The sequence below is a fragment of the Bombina bombina genome, chromosome 7 (genome assembly GCF_027579735.1).
Source record: "Bombina bombina isolate aBomBom1 chromosome 7, aBomBom1.pri, whole genome shotgun sequence".
Taxonomy (NCBI): domain Eukaryota; kingdom Metazoa; phylum Chordata; class Amphibia; order Anura; family Bombinatoridae; genus Bombina; species Bombina bombina.
Genome location: NC_069505.1, coordinates 371,159,069 through 371,184,692, shown reverse-complemented (window position 1 = coordinate 371,184,692; position 25,624 = coordinate 371,159,069). Strand labels below are relative to the sequence as shown.

The following is a 25,624-nucleotide window of genomic DNA, read 5'->3' as shown; positions in this document are numbered from 1 at the left end:
TTTTCCTTATTTTTTGTAATTTTAGATTATTATTTTTTTTGTAATGTTAGGTTTTATTTTTTTTGGTAATGTAGGTTTTTTTATTTTTGGTATTTTTTAATTTTTTAAACAAGTACTGTTAGGGTTTTTAAGTTTAAGCTTAGGTTTTATTTTTATTTTTTCACAGGTAGGTTTTAATTTTTTTTAAGGTAGTTAGTATATTGTTACTGTAATTTAAAGTTAGGGGGTGCTAGGTTTAGGGTTTAATAGTTTAATTTCGGTAGTCGCGATGTAGGGGGATTGCAGTTTAGGGGTATTAGCTTTATTTAGAGGTTATGATGTGGGGGGACGGCAGTTTAGGGGTTAAGAGGTTTATTTAGTGTTGGCGATGTGGGGGATGGTGGTTTAGGGGTTATTAGCTTTATTTAGTAGTTGCACTGTGGCATGATGGCGTGTTAGGGGTTCTTAGACTAAGGGCTTATGTTAGGGTGTTAGGTTTTTTGATAACTTTCTTTTCTTCATAGACTTCAATGGGGAATGCATAAATGTGATGGCGATCTCTATGGGGAATACGTGCACAAGCACGTCAAGTCGGAACTTGGTATGCGTGCGGTATAAGGTTTACCGCAGCATAACGCACCCGAAAATAAAGTTTTTTTGCAACTTGTAATGCAGGGGAGATGACAGTTGCGTTAAAGTTACATCGCGTGAGGTAATTCCACAACAGATTTGCCGCGCGACTTGTAATCCGGGCCAAGGTTTCTATAATTTTTCCACACTTTACATCATTGTATAGCCCATCTGTGCACTCCCCACAGGAAAAAAAAACAGAGATACTAATGTTTTCCAATGGAGCAACGAACTCTGGGTAGGGATATTTAAATGAGCAGCACAGAGCACCGCCTTTATTTGCTTCAAGTACCCGTTTTTAACAGAATCTTTTATGCTTAGTGCAGTGTTAATCTGGACATCTATTCAACGGCAATTAAAGTAAAACAATTACATTATCTAGTTTAAACATGTCATTTTAAAACTAGAGATCTTGTAATGCTTTATATTCAACTTCTGCAATGGAGTTTAACACATAGTTAAAGTACTGCTTGGGAGCCACATACAAAATAAAGGATTAATTAAAGTTTACTTACCTTACCCTCATTATATCTTCATGGGCTTGCTGTCTAATCACAGCATTCTAGATCGTTCCATTTAACTAAATGTAGCTGACATCTTTACTCAGCACAGGAGTGCACTACATTTAGTACAACAGTGCGATCAGGTTAAATCTTTAATTTTTTTTTTACAGGTACGGCTAGGTTAATGTTACATAAATCTACATATACTATCCCTTTTATACTAAGGGCCTGGTATTAAAAACCTTGTTGGCATGGAAAGAGATCACACAAAATATTTTGGATTTTTTTTAGGAGTCTCTGTTTTACATAAAGAACACTGCATAGCAATTGTTCGTCTATTTTTTTTTAAGGACCTCGTCTCATACCGACGAGACTTCTTAGATTAGGGTTCTTCAAACCACGGGTCGTGACCTATTACTGGGTCGCAAAACCATGTTTACTGGGTCACTACTCTGTGTGTGTTGTATATGAGAGTGAGCGGTGTGTGTGTGTGTTATATAAGAGCATTTGTGTGTGTGTGGGTTGTATGAGTGTTTGTGTGGTGTGTTTAAGTTATATAAGAGTGCTTTTGTGATGTATGGGTTGTATGAGTGTGTGTGGTGTGTGTGTGTTATATAAGAGTGTTTGTGTGATGTGTCTGAGTTGTATCAGTGTGTGTGTGGTGTGTGTGTGTGGGTTGTATGAATGTGTGTGTGGTGTGTGTGTTATATAAGAGCATTTGTGTGATGTTTGGATTGTATGAGTGTGTGTGTTATATAAGAGTGTTTGTGCAATGTGTGTGTGTGTGGGTTGTATGAGTGTGTGTGTGGTGTGTGTGTGCTATATAAGAATGTTTGTGTGATGTGTGTGTTTATGTGGGTGTATAAATGTGTGTGTGGTGTGTGTGTGTGTTATATAAGAGTGTTTGTGCAATGTGTGTGTGGGGGGGTTGTATGAGTGTGTGTGTGGTGTGTGTGTGTTATATAAGAGTGTTTGTGTGATGTGTGTGTGTGGGGGGGTATATAAATGTGTGTGTGTGTGTTATATAAGAGAGTTTGTGTGATGTGTGTGTGGGGGGGTTGTATGAGTGTGTGTGTAGTGTGTGTGTTATATAAGAGTGTTTCTGTGATGTATGTGTGGGTTGTATGAGTGTGTGTGTGTGTGTGTTATATGAGAGTTTGTGTGATGTGTGTGTGGGTTGTATGAGTGTGTGTGTGTTATATAAGAATGTTTGTGCGATGTGTGTGTGTGTGGGTTGTATGAGTGTGTGTGTGGTGTGTGTTATTTAAGAGTGTTTGTGTGATGTGTGTGTGTGTGTGTGTGTGGGGTGTATGAATGTGTGTGTGGTGTGTGTGTGTTATATAATAGTGTTTGTGTGATGTGTGGGTTGTATGAGTGTGCGTGTGGTGTGTGTGTTATATAAGAGTGTTTGTTTGATGTGTGTGTGTGTGGGTTGTATGAGTGTGTGTGTGGTATTACCTTTTAGAAGACTTACAAGTTTGACTACAATCAGGTATAAAGTACACACACGCATTTTAATCACTTTGCCAACAATTGCAGCTATCTTGTATATTATTTTAAAAATCTTATAACCAAGAATAAAAATATGAGTGTGAAAGTATGTGGTATCATGGCACTGGGCCTTTGGGGAAAAAAAGTTTGAAGAACCCTTCTTAGATCATCTCACCTCACCAGTGAGGTTGTAAATAGCAGGCCCTAAGACAATTTCCCCAAAAAATGCAATAAACCCTTACCATGGGATTCTTCACTGTCTTCACCATCAATGGGGAAAAGAATTGCTGAAATATAAATTTGTTAAATGTTATTTTAGAAAATTTTATACAGATTATTTATTGTGAACACCCTACATAATTTATTAGAGATGAGTTTTTGTATAATGAATTTTAGTGAAGACTTTCAAAACAAACAATTTGTTTTCATCAGCTGTCAACAATAATTTCCATTTCCTCTATAATTAAGACAACATTTTAAATAATACAATATTAGATTAATTGAAAATCTGAAACCAAAAGGAGTCCATTTATGTTAAGGTATTAGGGATGGGCGAATGTGTTTATATTCAAATTTGAATGTTAGAACGAATGTTATTGTAGAAATTCGATTTACATAATCGAATGTTGGTAAGAACGAATATTCATAAAAATTCTATTAACGAATGTTATTTACAGTTATCGAATGTCATATTCGAATTCGAATGTGACATTCGAATTTGAATGTGACATTCAAATTCGAATGTGACATTCAAATTTGAATATTACATTTCTAAAACATAGTTGTAGACTAGAAATACTATTTCTAATTCGAATGCTACATTCGAATTCGAATGTGACATTCGAATATTACATTTCGAAATTGAATGTAATATAAAATACATAGCTAAACATTCTATTATTCGAACGAATATTTTCGAATGTTATTGAAAAATTAAAAATCAAAAATTCGAAAATAGAATGTTAGAATGTTATATAAACATTCAAAATTCGATTAGAACGAACAAATGTATCAAAATTCATTTAAAATTTTGCATTTTTAGAAACATTCGCCCATCCCTATAAGGTATACAATACTGTATTAAAGGGATATGAAAAACAAAATTTTTCTTTCATGATTCAGATAGAACATGCAATTCTAAACAAGTTTCTAATTAATTCTATTATCCATTTGTCTTTGTTCGTTTGGTATCCTTTATTGAAAAGCAGGGACATAAGCTTAGGAGCCGGCCCATTTCTGGAGCAATATATGGTGGCACTTTTCAAGAATGTTATCCATTTGCAAGAGCACTAAATGGCAGCACTATTCCCTGTCATATAGTGCTCCAGATGCCTACCTAGGTATCTCTTCAACACAGAATATCATGAGAACGAAGCAAATTTAATAATAGAAGTAAATTGGAAACGTTTTAAAAATAGTTTGCTCTGTCTGAATTACAAAAGAACATTTTTGGGTGTCATGTCCCTTTAATAAAGACACAATTTATTTTGTGTTACATCTAAAGTACGCCATTTTTAAAATGGATGTAGAGGTCAAAAATTTAAGTTTTATGATTCAGGCAGAACATATACGCCTAGATTACGAGTTTTGTCGGTAAAAACTTGCAGAGCTAACGCTCCTTTTTTTTCCAGCGCTCCCTTTAAACAACGCTGGTATTACGAGTTGTCTGAATGGCTGCGTTAGCCTCAGAAAAGTGGGCGTTGAGCAAAATTTAGCTCCACTTCTCACCTCAATACCAGCGTTGTTACGGTAGCGGTAAGATGGAAAAACGTGCTTGTGCACGATTTCCCCATAGGATACAATGGGGCTGAGCTGGCTGAAAAAAAACCTAACACCTGCAAAAAAGCAGTGTTCAGCTCCTAACGCAGCCCCATTGTTTCCTATGGAAAAACACTTTTTATGTCTACACCTAACACCCTAACATGAACCCCGAGTCTAAACACCCCTAACCTTACACTTATGAACCCCTAATCTGCCGTCCCCGACATCGCCGACACCTACATTATATTATTAACCCCTAATCTGCCGCTCCGTACACCGCCGCCACCTACATTATCCCTATGAACCCCTAGCCACTAACATCGCCGACACCTACATTGTATTTATTAACCCCTAATCTTCCGCCCCCAACGTCACTGCCACCTACCTACACTTATTAACCCCTAATCTGCCGACCGGACATCGCCGCCACTATAATAAATGTATTAACCCCTAAACCGCCGCACTCCCGGCTCGCAAACACTATAATAAATTTTATTAACCCCTAATCTGCCCTCCCTAACATCGCCACCACCTACCTACAATTATTAACCCCTAATCTGTGGCCCCCAACGTCGCCGCTACTATAATAAAGTTATGAACCCCTAAACCTAAGTCTAACCCTAACCCCCCCTAGGTTAAATATAATTTAAAGAAATCTAAATAAATTTACTATAATTAAATAAATTATTCCTATTTAAAACTAAATACTTACCTATAAAATAAACCCTAAAATAGCTACAATATAATTAATAATTACATTGTAGCTATTTTAGGATTTATATTTATTTTACAGGCAACTTTGTATTTATTTTAACTAGGTACATTAGCTATTAAATAGTTAATAACTATTTAATAGCTAACTAGTTAAAATAATTACAAAATTACATGTAAAATAAATCCTAACCTAAATTACAAATACACCTAACACTATACTATCAATAAATTAATTAAATAAATTACCTACAATGATCTAAACTAAAATACAATTAAATAAACTAAACTATATTACCAAAAAAAAAAAAAACACTAAATTACAAAAAATAAAAAAATATTACAAGAATTTTAATCTAATTATACCTAATCTAAGCCCCCTAATAAAATAAAAAAGCCCCCCAAAATAATAAAATGCCCTACCCTATACTAAATTACAAAAGTAATCAGCTCTTTTACCAGCCCTTAAAAGGGCTTTTTGTGGGGCATTGCCCCAAAGTAATCAGCTCTTTTACCTGTAAAAGAAAATACAAGACCCCCCCAACATTACAACCCACCACCCACACACCCCTACTCTAAATTCACCCGATCCCCCCTTAAATAAACCTAACACTACACCATTGAAGATCACCCTACCTTGAGCCGTGTTCACCCAGCCGGGCACCGATGGGCCAAAAGAGGACATATCGGCAGAAGTCTTCATCCGATCGGGGCAGAAGAGGTCCTCCATCCAGCAGAAGTCTTCATCAAACGGCATCTTCTATCTTCATCCATCCGGCGCGGAGCGGGTCCATCTTCAAGACATCCGACGTGGAGCATCCTATTCTTCCCGACAACTAACAACGAATGAAGGTTCCTTTAAATTACATCATCCAAGATGGCGTCCCTCAAATTCCGATTGGCTGATAGGATTCTATCAGCCAATCGGAATTAAGGTAGGAAAAATCTGATTGGTTGATTTAATCAGCCAATCGGATTGAAGTTCAATCCGATTGGCTGATTGGATCAGCCAATAGAATACAACGTCAATTCTATTGGCTGATCCAATCAGCCAATCGGATTTTTCCTACCTTAATTCCGATTGGCTGATAGAATCCTATCAGCCAATCGGAATTCGAGGGACACCATCTTGGATGACGTCATTTAAAGGAACCTTCATTCATCATTAGTCGTCGGGAAGAAGAGGATGCTCCACGTCGGATGTCTTGAAGATGGACCCGCTCCGCGCCGGATGGATGAAGATAGAAGATGCTGCTTGGATGAAGACTTCTGCTGGATGTAGGACCTCTTCTGCCCTGATCGGATGAAGACTTCTGCCGGTCCGGATGTCCTCTTCTGGCCCATCGGTGCCCGGTTGGGTGAACACGGCTTAAGGTAGGGTGATCTTCAATGGGGTAGTGTTAGGTTTTTTTAAGGGGTGATCGGGTGGGTTTTAGAGTAGGGGTGTGTGGGTAGTGGGTTGTAATGTTGGGGAGGTCTTGTATTTTCTTTTACAGGTAAAAGAGCTGATTACTTTGGGGCAATGCCCCGCAAAAAGCCCTTTTAAGGGCTGGTAAAAGAGCTGATTACTTTTGTAATTTAGTATAGGGTAGGGAATTTTATTATTTTGGGGGGCTTTTCTATTTTATTAGGGGGCTTAGATTGTAACTAGATTAAAATTCTTGTAATATTTTTTTATTTTTTGTAATTTAGTGGTTTTTTTGGTAATATAGTTTAGTTTATTTAATTGTAGTTTAGTTTATATCATTGTAGGTAATTTATTTAATTAACTAATTTATTGATAGTGTAGTGTTAGGTGTATTTGTAACTTAGGTTAGGATTTATTTTACATGTAATTTTGTAATTATTTTAACTAGTTAACTATTAAATAGTTATTAACTATTTAATAGCTATTGTACCTAGTTAAAATAAATACAAAGTTGCCTGTATAATAAATATAAATCCTAAAATAGCTACAATGTAATTATTAATTATATTGTTGCTATTTTAGGGTTTATTTTATAGGTAAGTATTTAGTTTTAAATAGGAATATTTTATTTAATTATAGTAAATTTATTTAGATTTCTTTAAATTATATTTAATTTAGGGGGGGTGTTAGGGTTAGACTTAGGTTTAGGGGTTAATAACTATTATAGTAGCGGTGACGTTGGGGGAGGGAGATTAGGGGTTAAAAATTGTAGGTAGGTGGCGGCGACGTTGGGGGGGGCAGATTAGGGGTTAATAAAATTTATTATAGTGGCAGCGATGTCCAGTCAGCAGATTAGGGGTTAATAAGTGTAGGTAGGTGGCGGCGACATTGGGGGGGGCAGATTAGGGGTTAATAAATATAATGTAGGTGTTGGCGATGTTAGGGGCAGCAGATTAGGGGTTCATAGGTATAATGTAGGTGGCGGCGTTGTCCGGTCGGCAGATTAGGGATTAAATAATTTTATTATAGTGTTTGCGATGTGGGGGGGCCTCGGTATAGGGGTTCATAGGTAGTTTATGGGTGTTAGTGTACTTTGTAGCACTGTAGTTAAGAGCTTTATGTTCCGGCGTTAGCCCATAAAACTCTTAACTACTGACTTTTTTATGTTGTAGGAGTCTTGGCGGTAGAGGCTGTACCGCTCACTTCTTCCAAGACTCGTAATACCAGCGTTAGGCAAATCCCATTAAAAAGATAGGATACGCAATTGACGTAAGGGGATTTGCGGTAGCCAAAAGTCGCGGAAGTAAAGTGAGTGGTACACCTGTACCTGCCCGACTCGTAATACCAGCGGGCGTTAAAAAGCAGCATTAGGACCCCTTAACGCTGCTTTTTAAGGCTAACGCAGAACTCTTAATCTAGGCGATAGTTTTAAAAAAAACTATTCAATTTACTTTTAGAATCAAATTTGCCTCTTACTTTTAGTATCAACTCTTTAAACCAGGGATGACCAAGTGTTTAAACAACTTTCCAATTTACTTCTATTTTTAAATTTGCTTCATTCTCTTAATAGCCTTTGCTGAAGGAGCAATGCACTACTGGGAGAAACCTGAACACATCTAGTCAGCCAATCACAAGAGACTAATGTGTGCAGGCACCAATCACCAGCTATCTCCCATTAGTGTAGCATATGTACATATTATTTTTCAACAACTGATACCAAAAGAGAACAAATTGTATTTCAAAACAGAAATTAATTTAAAAGTGCCTTAATATTAAATACTTTGTCTGAATCATGCAAGTTTAATTTTGACTTTCCTTTCCCTTTAAGCAAAATTTGAAATATTTTAAGTCCATGGACACACCCGCTTGTAAAGTCTTTTGAGTGATGTAGTCTTAGCTCCATTATTATGGCCAATTAGCCAATTAGTGACTGATATAAATAAACTAAAAAAAATCACCATTGTTTAGACTTCAATAACAGGGAAAGCAGGTACAATAAATAATAAAAATGCATTTTAAAGTCCTTTCACTATCTATAATTTAACTTTTTAAGGGGAATTCAATTGTATGTATAATATTCTGTTAGTATTATAATAATCCTGTTTCTTGAGGTCAACCATTGAAAACAGTACTGTAGGCTATATGCTTTTAAGATTTGGGTGAATTACAAGAAAATGCACATGCTAATCCTCCAATTCAAATTTGATCTTTAAAAGGACACTAAGTTAAAATTAAACGTTGATGATTCAGATAGAGCACACAATTTTAAACAACTTTCCCATTAATTTATTTTATCTAAATGTGCACAATCTTTTTAGTTACACTGAGAATGTGCAAGAATTCACAATAGCTTTCTCAAATGTATCAAGGACAGTCAGTTTGCTCAGAACTGCACTAAATTCCCAACCCATCTGCATCAAACGTTCATCCTTTTGCATGGTTTCATATGGGACCTCTTCAATTTGCGTGCTTCAACAAGGGTGCAAACATTTTCACTCAACTAACTCGTATAATATGATGAGATTATTTAGTGAGGCAATGTCTGTCCTGTTGGATAGTTTGTCAAACTATTTTGCTGGGGGTGTCCTTTATTTTATCAACTTAGAAAATAATTTCTGCAGATGCCATTCTCTTAGATTGGGGTTCATCCTGGGGGTCCAGAAGAGAACAGAGTATTTGGTTTCGTCAGGAGGTGAGGTTACCAGTAATTATCTGGACATGCAGTCTTTAAAGGGACAGTCTACACCAGAATTTTCATTGTTTTAAAAGATAGATAATCCCTTTATTACCCATTCCCCAGTTTTGCATAACCAACACAGTTACATTAATATACTTTAACCTCTGTGATTATCTTGTATCTAAGCCTCTGCAAACTGCCCCTTTATTTCAGTTCTTTTGACAGACTTGAAGTTTAGCCAATCAGTGCCTGCTCCCAGATAACTTCACGTGCATGAGCACAGTGTTATCTATATGAAACACGTGAACTAACAACATCTAGTGGTGGAAAACTGTTAAAATGCATTCTGAAAAGAGGTGGCCTTCAAGGTCTAAGAAATTAGCATATGAACCTCCTAGGTTAAGCTTTCAACTAAGAATACCAAGAGAACAAAGCAAAATTGGTGGTAAAAGTAAATTGGAAAATTGTTTAAAATGACATGCCCTATCTGAATCATGAAAGTTTATTTTGGACTAGACTGTCCCTTTAAGTCTCTTCAGAGCTGTCCTTTGAAAAAAGAAACGTATCCCAGTTTTCATTCATACATTGTTTTAGTTGTAGCTTATAGCCACCCACCATCAAGGGGGAACTTGCAGTTCCATTAAAGGAAGTCTGAACATTTTTGGATTGGTCCCAGAAAAATGTTCCATTTTTTGCATGCCAGGATGGAAACCTGTGAAGCAGAATTCCTTAGGGGTAATCCCTTTCACAGGAATGTTTTCTTCAATTAGTTTTACTACTAGATTGTGGAACAATGGGGGTTCCCAGACATAGGCCTGATGACTATAGTTTCCAAGAGTCATAGTTCAAATGGAGTAGAGCATTCTAAATAAATCTGACTTTGATACTGTATTGAACTCCTTTTTTTGAGATCATAAAGCCTGTTACAGGTACATTTTCTCAAAAAGATTGGGAAAGCTGTTTCTTTCCTGCTATGAAAACCAAGGTTTTAGCTGCCATTATTTTGAAACACAAGTCAGCTTGGATATTGACTTTTCTTCTACATCTTTAAAGAATCGTATTTCAGCTTTTTTTTTGTTTCATAGTACAGAGAAATTGCCAAATATTTTGACATTTAGGTTTTTTTCAGGCTTAGTCAGGATATATTAAATGTCTAAACCAATTTCTACTCTTTGGAACATTAATTTGTTTGTTTTTTTAAAAGCTTTACAAGTTTCTCTTTTAGAACTTAGCTTCTGTCTTGAAAGTTTTTGTTGCTTTTAGCAATATCTTCTACCAGAAGACTTTCATAATTTTTGCTTTTTCTTGCAAACGTTCTTGTCTTATTTTCATTAAAATAATATAGTTTTTAGGGACTCAATATGATTTTTTTTACCTAATGTGATTTTTTCAGATAACATCAATCAGGAGATTATAACCCATCCTCTTTTCCTAATCCAAATAATTAATTTGATGGCCTCTTAATTAATTTATTTAGATACTGTAAGAGCATTAGAATTCTACTTTTAAATCTCAAAGGTTTTTAGAAAATCTTTTAATTTCTTTGTCCCTTAGTCCACATAAAGGTCAAAGGGCTACATCCGTTTCCGAGTTTTGGCTAAATCTCATAATTACCAAGGTTTTCTTGGAGGCGTGATAGTTTTTTCCAAAATGCCTTATTGCTCAGTTTTCTAGATCATTTTCCTCTTCTTGGATTTTAGAAGAATGAGGCTTATATTGAATACATAAGAGAAGCACTGACAATTTTTGCAGCACCACTAAATGGATGATTTATGGTAATGTTTCTCAAAGATTTAAAAAAACTGAAAACACTGGCTCCCCGTCAACAAGAGAATCACCTTCAAGCTCTTAACCCATGCATTCAAGGCCCTCCACAACATCGGTCCTGAATACATCAACCACCGTGTCAATTTCTACACCCCCTCCAGATAACTTCGCTCTGCCGACCAAGCACTCGCAGTCATCCCCCGCATCAAGAAAAAACAGCTGGAGGAAAATCCTTCTCCTATATGGCAGCAAAGTCATGGAACTCCCTCCCGCTGCACCTCAGACAATCCACCTCCCTTACAAACTTCAGGAAGGACCTCAAGACCTGGCTCTTCGACTCAATCGTCTTCCCTTTGCCCCCCTCTCCCCCCCATAGTGCCTTGAGACCCTCACGGGTGATTAGTTTGCGCTTTACAAGTACCCAATAGATAGATAGATAGATAGATAGATAGATAGATAGATAGATAGATAGATAGATAGATTGAGTTGCAAAGGACACTGACTGATGAAAGGTAAAAAGGAAATATAGTACCAGAGAAGGAGGAGAAGCAACAAGAGAAGACAGTGTCATGAAGGTCAGTGGTTTAAAAAGTATCTTGAAGAAGAGAGTTAGCAACAGTATTAAATACATCGTAAAGGTATAATGGGATAGTAAGTACAGTTTATATAGTAGAACGAGGATGGAATCAAATAGAAGTTTAAGTCATTTGAAAGAAAAGGAATCATGTGCTTATACACTAGTCTCTCAAGCAACTTTAAGGTGAATGTGAAAGTTATATGAGGCAGTAGTTGGAAGGAGAGGACCAAGTGTGGGTTTTTATTAATATATACAATTAAATGATATTTCAAGAAAGAGAGAAAGGAAGAATTTAACACTTTTTTTTCTCGACATTTAACTCAGAATAATAATTAATAAAAATTGTGTGTGCTGTATACACACATATATAGCTGAATGTGCTGTATCTTTGCATGCAGCCTCACTTGTCAGCATTTCAGGATCCCAGCAATACTGAGGAAATATCACCCACTGTGCTTTATGCTATAACCCTCTACCTTTGCTTACTTTTTCCTACTGCAAGCTTTGCATGAAGAGCTAACAAAAAAGCACTAAAATGGCACATACTGTCTGTTATTATTGCCTATAAATGTCGTTCTACATGCATATTGTTTAATTCAAGAAAGCCTAACTTAGAGACCACTTAGATCCTGGTAACAATTACCATTTTATGTACTGCCCGGTATTATACTCTCCTTGTTTGGAGTACTGTGAGCAGTTGGGTGTAGTGAGTCTAAAAATAAGGCTTTATAATCTTGATTATATATAAAAATACGCTATTCATTGTATACCATATTGTAACTGTGATAATAAGTTGTGACTTGCTTCTGTTAATGATACCCCTATTTGACCTCTTAGATCCCACTTTTTTATACCTGCCCAGGATATACCTCTTCACAAGGGGTTCTGTGTGCAGCAGGGTGTAGAGGTTATTTAAAGGTATCACATATCAAACTTACTAAGCTTTGGCTGCTTTCTCTTTGTACAAGCTGTGCACCCCTGACCGGTCAGGTTTTGAATACAAACTCTAGTATGTATATAAGTAATTTTTGTTTTCTTTCTTTTTAACTCCCTATAACGAATGTTATACAGTGTTTTGTATCTTTCTCATCTGGGGAGTGGTGTGCATACAGTTGGAGGATTTCCCTGTTCACAATTGGATTAAAAAATTCACTGTTTAAAAACGTATTTTGGTCTTATGAGCTTTATTTTTTCAAAAAGAGTGCTGAAATCCCTGTCTTTCTATAACTAGGATTACACTCCTAGTCATTTCTCCCTTTTTTTAAACCATATATATATATATATATATATATATATATATATATATATATACTAATTACTAGTATATACTTATTAGAAGTTGTTTTATTGGTTTTATTTCAATTCTACTGCTTTAAAGTATCAGCTATTAAATACGCTTTATTGATTGCTTGTACTTTAATTCATTTTGCATATATATTTTTATCAAATATAATTACAGTACTGTACTGGTATTTAAATATTATTTAAAAAAACAAAAAATGTGTTGCTTTAAAGGTAACTGTTTTGGTAGTTTATATAAACATTGACATATTTTATTAACTTTAAAGTTAATTGAACTTCTGAATAGTAATGCCTATAAAGCTGGGGTGTTTATTTTTAAGATGAGGATATGGTGCTATGGTGTCATTCAAGAAATAGTCAGTATGTATTTATTTGTCCCAGTAGTGATGTATTTTTAGTCTTTTAACTCCAATGCATTGTGGTCCTTGTAGTGGCAGTAGTACATGAAAATGTGTTGTCAGGGAGATGTCATTGCAGAAGCTGAGTATGCCTGAGAAGGGGTTAAATGTAAGTGGCCTTTTATCCCCCTATGTATAGTTCCTGGGAGGGAGGGAGGGAGCAGGCTAGGATCTGAAAACCACAAAATCATCAATGAATGGAAACAAGGTGGACTCAGGTTACTTCCCTTTACAGGGAGGCACTGGTCTGCACCCCCCCCCCAACTATATACCTTTGTGTCACACATATACAAGTATCCAGAGAGACAGATTCACACACAGACACACACACATGCATTGTGGTCCTTGTAGTGGCAGTAGTACATGAAAATGTGTTGTCAGGGAGATGTCATTGCAGAAGCTGAGTATGCCTGAGAAGGGGTTAAATGTAAGTGGCCTTTTATCCCCCTATGTGTAGTTCCTGGGAGGGAGGGAGGGAGGGAGGGAGCAGGCTAGGATCTGAAAACCACAAAATCATCAATGAATGGAAACAAGGTGGACTCAGGTTACTTCCCTTTACAGAGAGGCACTGGTCTGCACCCCCCCCCAACTATATACCTTTGTGTCACACATATACAAGTATCCAGAGAGACAGATTCACACACAGACACACACACACGCTGCCCAGTGTATTTACACACTGCTAATCTCTGCACACTGCCACTGTGTTAGACTGAAGGCCACATCTCCTGCCTAAAATGTATTTTAATCACATATTGCTGTCTGACAAGCACACACATTGCCCTTGCTGTCATACACAGACATACTGCTGCCTAACAGGACCTCACTTATCACATGCACTTTTTTTGTGTCAAGCAGTTTGTGTCCTGTGTTCCTTTGTCACCTCTCTCAGTGCACACATATAACATTTGTAAGAAAAAACTGTTATTTTCATAACTTATTAAAAACATTTTTTTTTTTTTGTAAAAAAAGTGCATGTGGTGTTTGCCCTCACTGTAAATTCCATCAATATTATTTGTTCATTTTATCTGCTCATTTGGTTGATCTCTGCTCCCAGTGCACAGTCTGAACTGTTTGTACTGTTGCACAAACATTATGAGCTTATAATAAGTTACAGGGCTGCCAGGCATGCTGTCTGTTACACAAAAATGTCTGAAGCACTCACATAACACAGATCTGCCATACTGACCCATACTTCTGTCATATATAGACACATGTAACTCAGACATGCACTCCTATAACACAGATCTGCCATACCGACCCATACTTCTGTCATATATAGACACATGTAACTCAGACATGCACTCCTATAACACAGATCTGCCATACTGACCCATACGTCTGTCATATATAGATACATGTAACTCAGACATGCACTCCTATAACACAGATCTGCCATACTGACCCATACTTCTGTCATATATAGACACATGTAACTCAGACATGCACTGCAATAACACAGATCTGCCATACTGACCCATACTTCTGTCATATATAGATACATGTAACTCAGACATGCACTCCTATAACACAGATCTGCCATACTGACCCATACTTCTGTCATATATAGACACATGTAACTCAAATATGCACTCTTATAACACAGATCTGCCATACTGACCCATACTTCTGTCATATATAGACACATGTAACTCAGACATGCACTCCTATAACACAGAACTGCCATACTGACCCATACTTCTGTCATATATAGACACATGTAACTCAAACATGCACTCCTATAACACAGAACTGCCATACTGACCCATAGTTCTGTCATATATAGACACATGTAACTCAGACATGCACTCCTATAACACAGAACTGCCATACTGACCCATAGTTCTGTCATATATAGACACATGTAACTCAGACATGCACTCCTATAACACAGAACTGCCATATTCATTCATACTTCTGTCATATATAGACACATGTAACTCAGACATGCACTCCTATAACACAGATCTGCCATACTGACCCATACGTCTGTCATATATAGACACATGTAACTCAGACATGCACTCCTATGACACAGATCTGCCATACTGACCCATACGTCTGTCATATATAGATACATGTAACTCAGACATGCACTACTATAACACAGATCTGCCATACTGACCCATACTTCTGTCATATATAGACACATGTAACTCAGACATGCACTCCTATAACACAGATCTGCCATACTGACCCATACTTCTGTCATATATAGACACATGTAACTCAAATATGCACTCCTATAACACAGATCTGCCATACTGACCCATACTTCTGTCATATATAGACACATGTAACTCAGACATGCACTCCTATAACACAGAACTGCCATACTGACCCATACTTCTGTCATATATAGACACGTGTAACTCAAACATGCACTCCTATAACACAGAACTGCCATACTGACCCATAGTTCTGTCATATATAGACACATGTAACTCAGACATGCACTCCTATAACACAGAACTGCCATACTGACCCATAGTTCTGTCATATATAGACACATGTAACTCAGACATGCACTCCTATAACACAGAACTGCCATATTCATTCATACTTCTGTCATATATAGACACATGTAACAGGACCTCACTTATCACATGCACTTTTTTTGTGTCAAGCAGTTTGTGTCCTGTGTTCCTTTGTCACCTCTCTCAGTGCACACATATAACACTGATCTGATCTGTGTTATAACTCCTATAACACAGATCCTATAACACAGATCTGCCATACTGACCTATACTTCTGTCATATATAGACACATGTAACTCAGACATGCACTCCTATAACACAGATCTGCCATACTGACCCATACTTCTGTCATATATAGACACATGTAACTATAGACACATGTAACTCAGACATGCACTCCTATAACACAGATCTGCCATACTGACCCATACTTCTGTCATATATAGACACATGTAACTCAGACATGCACTCCTATAACACAGATCTACCATACTGACCCATACGTCTGTCATATATAGACACATGTAACTCAGACATGCACTCCTATAACACAGAACTGCCATATTCATTCATACTTCTGTCATATATAGACACATGTAACTCAGACATGCACTCCTATAACACAGATCTGCCATACTGACCGATATTTCTGTCACATATAGACACATGTAACTCAGACATGTACTCCTATAACACAGATCTGCCATACTGACCCATACTTCTGTCATAAATAGACACATGTAACTCAGACATGCACTCCTATAACACAGATCTGTCATACTAACCTATATTTCTGTCATATATAGACACATGTAACTCAGACATGCACTCCTATAACACAGATCTGCCATACTGACCCATACTTCTGTCATATATAGACACATGTAACTCAGACATGCACTCCTATAACACAGATCTACCATACTGACCCATACGTCTGTCATATATAGACACATGTAACTCAGACATGCACTCCTATAACACAGAACTGCCATATTCATTCATACTTCTGTCATATATAGACACATGTAACTCAGATATGCACTCCTATAACACAGATCTGCCATACTAACCTATATTTCTGTCATATATAGACACATGTAACTCAGACATGCACTCCTATAACACAGATCTGCCATACTGACCCATACTTCTGTCATATATAGACACATGTAACTCAGACATGCACTCCTATAACACAGATCTGCCATACTGACCCATACTTCTGTCATATATAGACACGTGTAACTCAAACATGCACTCCTATAACACAGATCTGCCATACTGACCTATATTTCTGTCACATATAGACACATGTAACTCAGACATGTACTCCTATAACACAGATCTGCCATACTGACCCATACTTCTGTCATATATAGACACATGTAACTCAGACATGCACTCCTATAACACAGATCTGCCATACTGACCCATACTTCTGTCATATATAGACACATGTAACTCAGACATGCACTCTTATAACACAGATCTGCCATACTGACCCATACGTCTGTCATATATAGACACATGTAACTCAGACATGCACTCCTATAACACAGATCTGCCATACTGACCTATATTTCTGTCACATATAGACACATGTAACTCAGACATGTACTCCTATAACACAGATCTGCCATACTGACCCATACTTCTGTCATATATATACACATGTAACTCAGACATGCACTCCTATAACACAGATCTGCCATACTGACCCATACTTCTGTCATATATAGACTCATGTAACTCAGACATGCACTAGTATAACACAGATCTGCCATACTGACCCATACGTCTGTCATATATAGACACATGTAACTCAGACATGCACTCCTATAACACAGATCTGCCATACTAACCTATATTTCTGTCATATATAGACACATGCAACTCAGACATGCACTCCTATAACACAGATCTGCCATACTGACCCATACTTCTGTCATATATAGACACATGTAACTCAGACATGCACTCCTATAACACAGATCTGCCATACTGACCCATACTTCTGTCATATATAGACACATGTAACTCAGACATGCACTCCTATAACACAGATCTGCCATACTGACCCATACTTCTGTCATATATAGACACATGTAACTCAGACATGTACTCCTATAACACAGATCTGCCATACTGACCCATACTTCTGTCATATATAGACACATGTAACTCAGACATGTACTCCTATAACACAGATCTGCCATACTGACCCATACTTCTGTCATATATAGACACATGTAACTCAGACATGCACTCCTATAACACAGATCTGCCATACTGACCCATACGTCTGTCATATATAGACACATGTAACTCAGACATGCACTCCTATAACACAGATCTGCCATACTAACCTATATTTCTGTCATACATAGACACATGCAACTCAGACATGCACTCCTATAACACAGATCTGCCATACTGACCCATACTTCTGTCATATATAGACACATGTAACTCAGACATGCACTCCTATAACACAGATCTGCCATACTGACCCATACTTCTGTCATATATAGACACATGTAACTCATACATGCACTCCTATAACACAGATCTGCCATACTGACCTATATTTCTGTCATATATAGACACATGTAACTCAGACATGCACTCCTATAACACAGATCTGCCATACTGACCTATATTTCTGTCATATATAGACACATGTAACTCAGACATGCACTCCTATAACACAGATCTGCCATACTGACCCATAGTTCTGTCATATATAGACACATGTAACTCAGACATGCACTCCTATAACACAGATCTGCCATACTGACCCATACTTCTGTCATATATAGACACATGTAACTCAGACATGCACTCCTATAACACAGATCTGCCATACTGACGCATACTTCTGTCATATATAGACACATGTAACTCAGACATGTACTCCTATAACACAGATCTGCCATACTGACCCATACTTCTGTCATATATAGACACATGTAACTCAGACATGCACTCCTATAACACAGATCTGCCATACTGACCCATACTTCTGTCATATATAGACACGTGTAACTCAGACATGCCCTCCAATAACACAGATCTGCCATTTATGGAAATTATGGAAGAAAATCAAGAAAAAAAAAAATTGGAAAAAAAAAGAAAGATTGTGCTGAAGCTGGGGCCCCCGTGATGGGAGACACATGTAACTCAGACATGCACTCCTATAACACAGATCTGCCATACTGACCCATAGTTCTGTCATATATAGACACATGTAACTCAGACATGCACTCCTATAACACAGATCTGCCATACTGACCCATACTTCTGTCATATATAGACACATGTAACTCAGACATGCACTCCTATAACACAGATCTGCCATACTGACGCATACTTCTGTCATATATAGACACATGTAACTCAGACATGTACTCCTATAACACAGATCTGCCATACTGACCCATACTTCTGTCATATATAGACACATGTAACTCAGACATGCACTCCTATAACACAGATCTGCCATACTGACCTATACTTCTGTCATATATAGACACATGTAACTCAGACATGCACTCCTATAACACAGATCTGCCATACTGACCCATACTTCTGTCATATATAGACACATGTAACTCAGACATGCACTCCTATAACACAGATCTGCCATACTGACCTATACTTCTGTCATATATAGACACATGTAACTCAGACATGCACTCCTATAACACAGATCTGCCATACTGACCCATACTTCTGTCATATATAGACACATGTAACTATAGACACATGTAACTCAGACATGCACTCCTATAACACAGATCTGCCATACTGACCCATACTTCTGTCATATATAGACACATGTAACTCAGACATGCACTCCTATAACACAGATCTACCATACTGACCCATACGTCTGTCATATATAGACACATGTAACTCAGACATGCACTCCTATAACACAGAACTGCCATATTCATTCATACTTCTGTCATATATAGACACATGTAACTCAGACATGCACTCCTATAACACAGATCTGCCATACTGACCGATATTTCTGTCACATATAGACACATGTAACTCAGACATGTACTCCTATAACACAGATCTGCCATACTGACCCATACTTCTGTCATAAATAGACACATGTAACTCAGACATGCACTCCTATAACACAGATCTGTCATACTAACCTATATTTCTGTCATATATAGACACATGTAACTCAGACATGCACTCCTATAACACAGATCTGCCATACTGACCCATACTTCTGTCATATATAGACACATGTAACTCAGACATGCACTCCTATAACACAGATCTACCATACTGACCCATACGTCTGTCATATATAGACACATGTAACTCAGACATGCACTCCTATAACACAGAACTGCCATATTCATTCATACTTCTGTCATATATAGACACATGTAACTCAGATATGCACTCCTATAACACAGATCTGCCATACTGACCCATACTTCTGTCATATATAGACACATGTAACTCAGACATGCACTCCTATAACACAGATCTGCCATACTGACCCATACTTCTGTCATATATAGACACGTGTAACTCAAACATGCACTCCTATAACACAGATCTGCCATACTGACCTATATTTCTGTCACATATAGACACATGTAACTCAGACATGTACTCCTATAACACAGATCTGCCATACTGACCCATACTTCTGTCATATATAGACACATGTAACTCAGACATGCACTCCTATAACACAGATCTGCCATACTGACCCATACTTCTGTCATATATAGACACATGTAACTCAGACATGCACTCTTATAACACAGATCTGCCATACTGACCCATACGTCTGTCATATATAGACACATGTAACTCAGACATGCACTCCTATAACACAGATCTGCCATACTGACCTATATTTCTGTCACATATAGACACATGTAACTCAGACATGTACTCCTATAACACAGATCTGCCATACTGACCCATACTTCTGTCATATATAGACACATGTAACTCAGACATGCACTCCTATAACACAGATCTGCCATACTGACCCATACTTCTGTCATATATAGACTCATGTAACTCAGACATGCACTCCTATAACACAGATCTGCCATACTGACCCATACGTCTGTCATATATAGACACATGTAACTCAGACATGCACTCCTATAACACAGATCTGCCATACTAACCTATATTTCTGTCATATATAGACACATGCAACTCAGACATGCACTCCTATAACACAGATCTGCCATACTGACCCATACTTCTGTCATATATAGACACATGTAACTCAGACATGTACTCCTATAACACAGATCTGCCATACTGACCCATACTTCTGTCATATATAGACACATGTAACTCAGACATGCACTCCTATAACACAGATCTGCCATACTGACCCATACTTCTGTCATATATAGACACATGTAACTCAGACATGTACTCCTATAACACAGATCTGCCATACTGACCCATACTTCTGTCATATATAGACACATGTAACTCAGACATGTACTCCTATAACACAGATCTGCCATACTGACCCATACTTCTGTCATATATAGACACATGTAACTCAGACATGCACTCCTATAACACAGATCTGCCATACTGACCCATACGTCTGTCATATATAGACACATGTAACTCAGACATGCACTCCTATAACACAGATCTGCCATACTAACCTATATTTCTGTCATACATAGACACATGCAACTCAGACATGCACTCCTATAACACAGATCTGCCATACTGACCCATACTTCTGTCATATATAGACACATGTAACTCAGACATGCACTCCTATAACACAGATCTGCCATACTGACCCATACTTCTGTCATATATAGACACATGTAACTCATACATGCACTCCTATAACACAGATCTGCCATACTGACCTATATTTCTGTCATATATAGACACATGTAACTCAGACATGCACTCCTATAACACAGATCTGCCATACTGACCTATATTTCTGTCATATATAGACACATGTAACTCAGACATGCACTCCTATAACACAGATCTGCCATACTGACCCATAGTTCTGTCATATATAGACACATGTAACTCAGACATGCACTCCTATAACACAGATCTGCCATACTGACCCATACTTCTGTCATATATAGACACATGTAACTCAGACATGCACTCCTATAACACAGATCTGCCATACTGACGCATACTTCTGTCATATATAGACACATGTAACTCAGACATGTACTCCTATAACACAGATCTGCCATACTGACCCATACTTCTGTCATATATAGACACATGTAACTCAGACATGCACTCCTATAACACAGATCTGCCATACTGACCCATACTTCTGTCATATATAGACACGTGTAACTCAGACATGCCCTCCAATAACACAGATCTGCCATTTATGGAAATTATGGAAGAAAATCAAGAAAAAAAAAATTTGGAAAAAAAAAGAAAGATTGTGCTGAAGCTGGGGCCCCCCTGATGGGAGACTTCCCGGGGGGGCGGTCATGGTCGCGACTGCTGCACCACCGGTAGTTCAGTCCCTTGTTTTTTCTAAATTTAAGTTCAAGACTTTCATGATTCAGATAGTGTTCAATGTTAAACAGTTTTCTAATTTATGATCTGGTGAACCCCCTGTAGCCAATCCCAGGAGGAGGAGGGGCAAACCATGTCATGTGTAGCTAATCACTTTTAAAACAATGCTCTGAGCTTGTTAATTCTGAGGCCTTTGCTGGCTGGAAATTGTGGGAGCAGGTCCTGGGGGAAATCCCCTACTTGCAAGGGGACCTGTGAGAACCATCTAAGCAGCAGAACATATGCATCAAGCACTTTCTACACTGTAGCAGCGATAAGTATCTGTATACTATTAAAGTCAGTATTGCTAACAAGGAATGCCTTTTTTCCTAAATGGTGATTTTAAAGCTACAGTATGCACACAATTTAAAAGTGGATAACTTGTGACAGTTTCATTGATCATACTGCCTAAGTTATATAAGATGGGGATGTGGAAAGGAGAGGGTGTTGTACACACTAAGAGATTGCATTCTCATTGTCAGTTACAGACAATCAGTGTGAGAGAGAGCGTGCTTTGGCACTTTAAGTGCTCTCATTTTGCCTGAACTTTGATTTAACCTGTTTGTAAGACATTGAACCGTACCTTTTGGGCTATATAGCATTATTAATACAGTACTCTATTCCCCATACTGTTTATAACATGTTTTATAGTAATAGAAGTTTGGTCTCACTGGGGTTTTATGAGGTTTAAATAAATTAAACTGATAATTTTTTCACTGCAACTGCTGCCTGTGTCATTCTTTTTGATATCTCTTTATAAATATAGGTATCTACTTCTTTATTTTTTTAGTTTAAGCTTTCTAATGTACCTTTATTATCTCATTTGCTTTGTTCTCTTGGAGTCCTTTATTTAAAACCATACCAAGGTAGACTCGGGAACAGCAATGCACTACTAGGAGCTAACTATTGATTCTTGGCTGCACATATATGCCTCTTTTCACCTTATGTATTCAACTAGCTAGTGCCATGCTGCTTCTACAACAAAGGATACCAAGAGAATGAAGCTAATTTGATAATATAAGAAAACTGGAAAGTAGCGTTAAATTGTGTGCTCTGTCTGAATCATGAAAGAATTTTTTTGGGTTTTATGTCCCTTTGAGCACAGCAGGTCATGTACTGTCCTTAATCTTGTTCACTTACTTGTGTCGTTTCCTGAATACTCTTCCCCAAACACTTTGACTTCACACAGTGTCAGATACGCAGCTCTGTCTGGTATGGTAACTGTCACATACCGTCCTACCATACCACACCTAAACGTTTCCTCCTTCCCAAGATCCATTGATTCAATTCTGGCACACCTACATAAAAAAAGGGAAAAAAAAAAAAATATATATATATAAGTATATTTTATTTATATAACAATAATAATACATTATATATAGACAACTATGAATAAAAGTTCAATAAAACAAATAATCATTTGTTATATTATATTTAAAGCATTGTACTCAAGATTGAGAAATAAAACAAAAATATTTTATAATTTGATAACTTTCCATTATAAGAGATGCAAACACCTTGAGAATATAGTATAAAATGTGCATTTATGCATGGTTAAATAACATTGCACTGTAGTTTTAATATTTATATTAACCACTTTTCATGTAATTAGAATTGTGAGATTTCTAATTTTTAGAACCAAAAATATACTCCTTGCTAACAAGTTTAGATTGATTCTTTCAAATAAAATATCTATCTATCCATCCATCTATCTAGCTCCTCTATCTATCTATCTATCTATCTATCTATCTATCTATCTATCTATCTATCTATCATCTATCTATCTTTCTATTTATCTATCATCATCTATCTATCTAATTTATCTAATTGATCTAATCTATCTATCTAATCTATCTAATCATCTATCTCGGTCTGTATTTCTGTCTATTATCTATCTATCTATCATCTATCTATCTATCTATCTATCTATCTATCTATCTTCTATCTATCTTTGATGTATCTATCTATCTGTCATCTATCTATCTATTGTTCATCTATCTTTCATCTATCTATCTATCTATCTATCTATCTATCTATCTATCTATCTATCTATCTATCTTTCATCTATCTATCTTTAATCTATCTATCTATCTATCTATCTATCATCTATAATCTATCTATCTATCATCTATCTATCTTTCTATTTATCTATCATCATCATCTATCTATCTAATCTATCTAATTTATCTAATTGATCGAATCTATCTAATCTATCTAATCATCTATCTCTGTCTGTATTTCTGTATCTATCATCTATCTATCTATCTATTTATCATCTATCTATCTATCTATCTATCTATCATCTATTTATCATCTATCTATCTATCTATTTATCTATCTATTTATCTATCTTTCATCTATCTATCTATCTATCTATCTATCTATCTTCTATCTATCTTTCATCTATCTATCTTTCATCTATCTATCTTTCATCTATCTATATTCCATCTATCTGTCTATATCTATCTATCTATCTATCTATCTATCTATCTATCTATCTATTAGAAATAGTTACATACCTGGGATTCTTGGTTCCACCTCTTTCTGGGGAATTTCCTATTCTTATCTCTGCTCCTTTAATTCGCTCATTGCAGCAGTCACCCCTGTTGGTTATTTTTACAAGAGTAACATTGAAGGTAGCAGTGAGATCCACTCTCCACCAAGGTTCTATGTCCAGGTCAGTATGAGAACAGTGTCCTGACATGTATTTTGTATTTTTGGAGCCATCTATGGCATTTTCAGAATCTCCAAATTTATCGTAAGTGCTGGACTGAGAAGAGATTCCTCTGAATGCGAGATTGTCACCTGAGAATAAAATGTTTTAAATTACTCTTTAAGTAGATTTTTGCTTTTCTTTTTTATAAATGGCTTAGAGATTGAATAAAAAATGTAATGTGACCTGGTTTATTAATAAACATTATGGATAGTCATTCTTAAATGGACATTAAAGCTATTGTAGTACAAGAACTTTAAAATATTTTAATTCTCAGGGTTACACCCTAGCCAAGTAGCTATGGTCATGCTGCAGGTAACGCCATATTAGCTACCTTATATTACTTACAATATATGTGACTCACTGAATAATAGAACTTCATAGTGACCAGCTGACAGGGAGTCTCAGCCCACTGCAATGTATATTACACAGGGTAATAATCCATTAATTCTAACCACCACTATCCTATGTGTCCAAATACAAATTAACACTAACTATTACCCCCTGTGTGTGTATATATATATATATATATATATATATATATATATATATATATGTATCTGTATACGTTTAGTCTAACATGGAGAACAGTCTTGACAAAGGTCCCTGTGAGGACCGAAACGTTGACTGAATTTATGAATCAATAAAATGTA

At 36.8% G+C, this 25,624-nt stretch overlaps 1 protein-coding gene across 1 annotated transcript in view; it reads right to left on the bottom strand.

Moving 5' to 3' along the window:
* Positions 1-25,624, bottom strand: part of LOC128666463 (uncharacterized) — a 263,279-nt gene that overhangs the window by 89,252 nt on the left and 148,403 nt on the right. The window contains exons 12-14 of the mRNA XM_053721074.1: positions 24,778-25,063; positions 23,399-23,556; positions 2,846-2,890 (exon numbers count right to left, since the gene is read on the bottom strand). Of these exons, the coding sequence (XP_053577049.1) occupies positions 2,846-2,890; positions 23,399-23,556; positions 24,778-25,063 (489 nt within the window). The remainder of the gene's footprint in view (positions 1-2,845; positions 2,891-23,398; positions 23,557-24,777; positions 25,064-25,624) is intronic.